The following is a 3885-nucleotide window of genomic DNA, read 5'->3' as shown; positions in this document are numbered from 1 at the left end:
GAGGGGGAGGTTTTGCGACCTGGATTGCAAGTGGCCAGGACGCGTAGGTGACAGTCGTGTGTTTCGCAACAGCACATTGGGTCGGGTGTTTCCCAGTGTGTCTGCGGCTGCGGCAAGTGTGGCGATACCGACTGGAGATGACACCCATGTAAATCTGCCACCGTTTTTGCTAGGAGATTCTGGCTATCAAAATACCAATTTCTTAGTGACAACATTTGAGCTGGCGGAGACAGAAGATGAACTTTGCAAAGACCTCAACGAGCATCTTACTCGCGCACGTTACCGTGTAGAATGTGCGTTTGGACAGCTCAAATGTAGGTGGCACATTTTGCTCCGGGGGGTCGATTTGGACACGGAGATTGCTCCAGACATTGTGTACGCTTTGTGCATCATTCAAAACTTCCTAATGGACTACAGTGATACTGTCGCTATCGATGAAGAAGAAGTAAAGAGTGTATTGCAGGAGTACGAAAGAAAATTCCCACAGCCTCAAACGGAGCTCGAGCCATCTATGCTGTGAGATATTGGGACTTTTAATGCGATGAAATTCCCTGTTTGTGAAGAATAGTATTCTGTAAGCTCAAGCACGGTCTGCATTCCATAGAACCACCATACCTTAGCTCTTTCTTATCTTGCTTGGAGAGATCGAACCACTCAGCCTTCCCAGTGCTGCCTTGCACTCTGTTTGCGTTTACATCACTGATGAAACGATACATCTCACGCAGTCCTTGGAGTTTATCTTCTATTGCCTTCTTTGAACGCTGAGTCGACGGGACGGCAGCTTGGTAAGCAACGAAAATGCGCTCGTTAAACATCGTCGTCTTCTCATCCTTGGCTCGACCACTTCTGTACACAGCGCGCCACGCGCGCACCAGAGCAAGGATCGTGATGTCGGTCCAGTTGCGCTTGAAGTCAGAGATCGCAGGCTCTAGAGCTCGCACAGACGCAGGTTCCGCAGAGCCCAGGGGCTCTGCCTCGGGCTCTCCGCTATCCATGCGCAAGCTGAAGGGGGGGGGTGAAAATGAGTGCCACGGAGAATCTATCCAGTCTCACAAGCTCCACGTTTCAGGGACCTCTTCCGCTCCCTAAAACTTTGGCACTGAACCGAGGTTTACTTGGAACTTTTAGTGACTTTTTTTGCGGTTGGAGGAGAAAAAAGTGGTATGCTGAAAGTGTTTTCCCTCGAACCTAGAAAAAAACTTCCAGGTTAGAGGTTCCAACGTTTTGCTGAAAGGGGCCACTGGGAACTCGTCTGCAGATGTCCACTGCGGATTATCCGCAGACAGACGGCCAAACAGAGCACGTCAATCGAGTGCTCGAGGACACTCTGCGCAGTGTGTGCGCGGCAGCGCCACGTACGTGGTCGACGCAGCTTCCAGTTGTTGAGTTTGCGCTCAACAACGCGGTGCACGCGTCCACGGGGTTCACGCCGTTCTACTTGAACGGCTTCCGCCACCCCATAGTGCCTCTCACTCTTCGAGGAGACACTGACTCCTCTATTCTAAGTGGGGGAGAGGCTCGGAAAGCCCTTTCCTCCCAGGTCTCGGATGTGAGGCCAGTTTCGCTGCGGAAACAGGTTGAATCCTTTATGGATACCAAGCTGAACATTGTCAGCAGGGTCCGCGATGCCATGGCAGCGGCCCAAGATAAACAAAAGGAGTACTCAGACAAACAAGGAAGAGGAAACTTAAGTATATTTGAGGTTGGTGACTTAGTGTTGCTAGACACGAGGAACCTACCTCTAGACACTGTTAACTCTGTCGGCAGCAACAAACTGAAGCACCGCTTCATCGGACCTTTTGCAGTCCTGGTCAGACATGGTGCGTCGTACACCATCGACCTTCCAAAGTCAATGACGACGCACCCAAGCCTCGGTCGGGACGGCAAGCTGCGGTCAAGACCGTACGCCGGAGGGGCTCCATACGAACGGACCCCGGCGCTATACGCCGAGTACGCTGAATACGCCGGGTACGCACCGTATGCGTACGTCTGGGAGTGTGCCGCAGGCGGCTCCGGACGTGGCAATAAAGCCTCGATCCGTCGGATCATGCGAAAGGCCTCGTCCAGATCGGACGAAGAGGCCCGGCGATCCATCCGCAGGTGCAGGCTCGCGACCTCTCGCTCCACCAGGTCCAGGCGGCCCGCAAGACGAGCGAGCTCGCCCTGATTCCCGGCCTGGGCGGCAGCATTACCGCCAGTCCCAAGGCCAAGTGCAATCTCAAGCACGAGGACACGTTGACGGAGGCGGTCAGCCTCAGGGTCCTGTGTCGGACCCGCAGTTGGAGCTCTCGGACGAGAGTGGCTCTCGGGAGGCGCCGAGTACTCGTACTCGTACGAGGGCATGCTTGACCGGAATGGAGAAGTCCACTTCCACGTGGAGCGGATCCTCCAGGAGCAACGGTGTCGCGGCAAGCGACAGCTCCTCGTGAAGTGGAGGGGTTATGCCCACTTCGAGAACTCGTGGGAGCCGATTGAACGGCTCCTGATTGACTGCCCGAAGGCTGTCGCAATTGGGAACAGAAGCGGCGGCAGCTTCATAAGTAGTCCGGGGCTTCTTGCCCGAACGGGGTACGGTCGATGAATACATACCGTACCCGCGCTCATCGTGAGCGCTAGAAGCCGCGCGCTTCAGGATGTCCCTTAGCAGCATACGCTTGCTGATCAAGTGGGCAAACCTCACACGAAGATCACGCTGGTCCAGGATGTGGGACAGCTGCTGATCTTCATGGAGTTCCCATAACTCCGTGGGCGAGTACTTGAGAGTCTCCACCCACGCCCAGAACATGTCCTCACAAGAACTTCACGTGGGACAGTTCTCGGGCATAACCCAGGGGTATCCCCAAACAGGATAGAGACCACCCCGGGTCTCGGGCTTCTTACGACAAGTCGTGAAGTCCTTAAGGGGAATGCGGTGTGGCGCGAGAAGCACACACCGAGCAGCCTCCAAGTTGTCGACGAACAACAGTTCTTTCTGAACAAGGGCTCGTTCATAGATGCCCCTAGAAGTGTGGCCGCCCACAAGGCCACGAGGAGCGACGAGAAGCTCTAAGAAGAGGTCAGCCCCAGAGCTCTCCTCGGGAGGCCAATACCCTCTTGAGTTGATGGCAGCTCCCTGGCTGACGGGTGCCACCACCGAACCCCCACGCACACGCTGGGCAGCTTGGAAATCCTCCTGCTGCTGGTCGAGGTCATTCGAGACCCCCCGGGGCTCAACAATGGCACCCTCCTCTTCCTCTTCTTCCTCCTTCTCCTCCTCTTCATCCGAGGAGCCGAAGAGACTCTGATAAAAGCGTCGAGTCTCCTTCTCCTCGCGGAGTGGAGACTTAGAGGCGGCACGCTTCTTTGAGGGCTTGGCGCCTTCGGCTTTAGACGCCTTAGCGCGCGCAAGACCCTCGGCAAGCGAGAGACGCTTGCGAGGATTCTCTTCCTCATCGCCACCGGCTTTGGGAGCGCCCTTAGCCTTAACGGCCGGACTCTCAGAGCGCACAGAGGTCCTGGGGCTGTGATCACCGTGATCACTAGCGGGCGACTGCACGCTGTCTTCTTTGTGCTCACTGGGCACTGGGCTGTGCCCTCCCACAGAGCCCGCAGGAGCATCATGAGTGCTCTCGGACTCGGCATCGTCTTCACTGCCCGAGTTGAACTCACGTTCTACGAACCGAGGGCTCGGACGATTGTCTGAAGACCAGGGCGACGGGCTGCGGTGCCTGCTTGCGCGCTTGTCCACAGCCGCGTCACCCGAGGATCCGATCGCCTCGGAGGCCACCTGAGTAGCCTCCTTGAGTGCAGAGCCTTTGCCGTGAGGCTTAGTGCTCTTGGCCTGCGCCTTACCGGCTGCAGCCTTGGAGCGTGTCTTAGCACCGCTCTTAGTAGTGCCACGAGGCA

At 56.3% G+C, this 3885-nt stretch overlaps 1 protein-coding gene across 1 annotated transcript; it reads right to left on the bottom strand.

Annotated features, from left to right (window-relative positions):
* Positions 1-202: 202 nt before the first annotated feature.
* On the bottom strand, positions 203-995 carry PITG_17662 (uncharacterized protein; the record flags this gene model as incomplete). The annotated part of the gene is made up of 2 exons (XM_002896471.1): positions 203-362; positions 616-995. The coding sequence occupies 2 exons, from the start codon at positions 993-995 to the stop codon at positions 203-205; spliced, it is 540 nt and encodes a 179-aa protein (XP_002896517.1).
* Between the last annotated feature and the right edge of the window lie 2890 nt (positions 996-3885).

The sequence above is a fragment of the Phytophthora infestans genome, genomic scaffold (genome assembly GCF_000142945.1).
Source record: "Phytophthora infestans T30-4 supercont1.59 genomic scaffold, whole genome shotgun sequence".
NCBI lineage: Eukaryota > Oomycota > Peronosporomycetes > Peronosporales > Peronosporaceae > Phytophthora > Phytophthora infestans.
The sequence above is the reverse complement of the archived record's forward strand: the minus strand, read 5'-3'. Positions and strand labels throughout refer to the sequence as shown.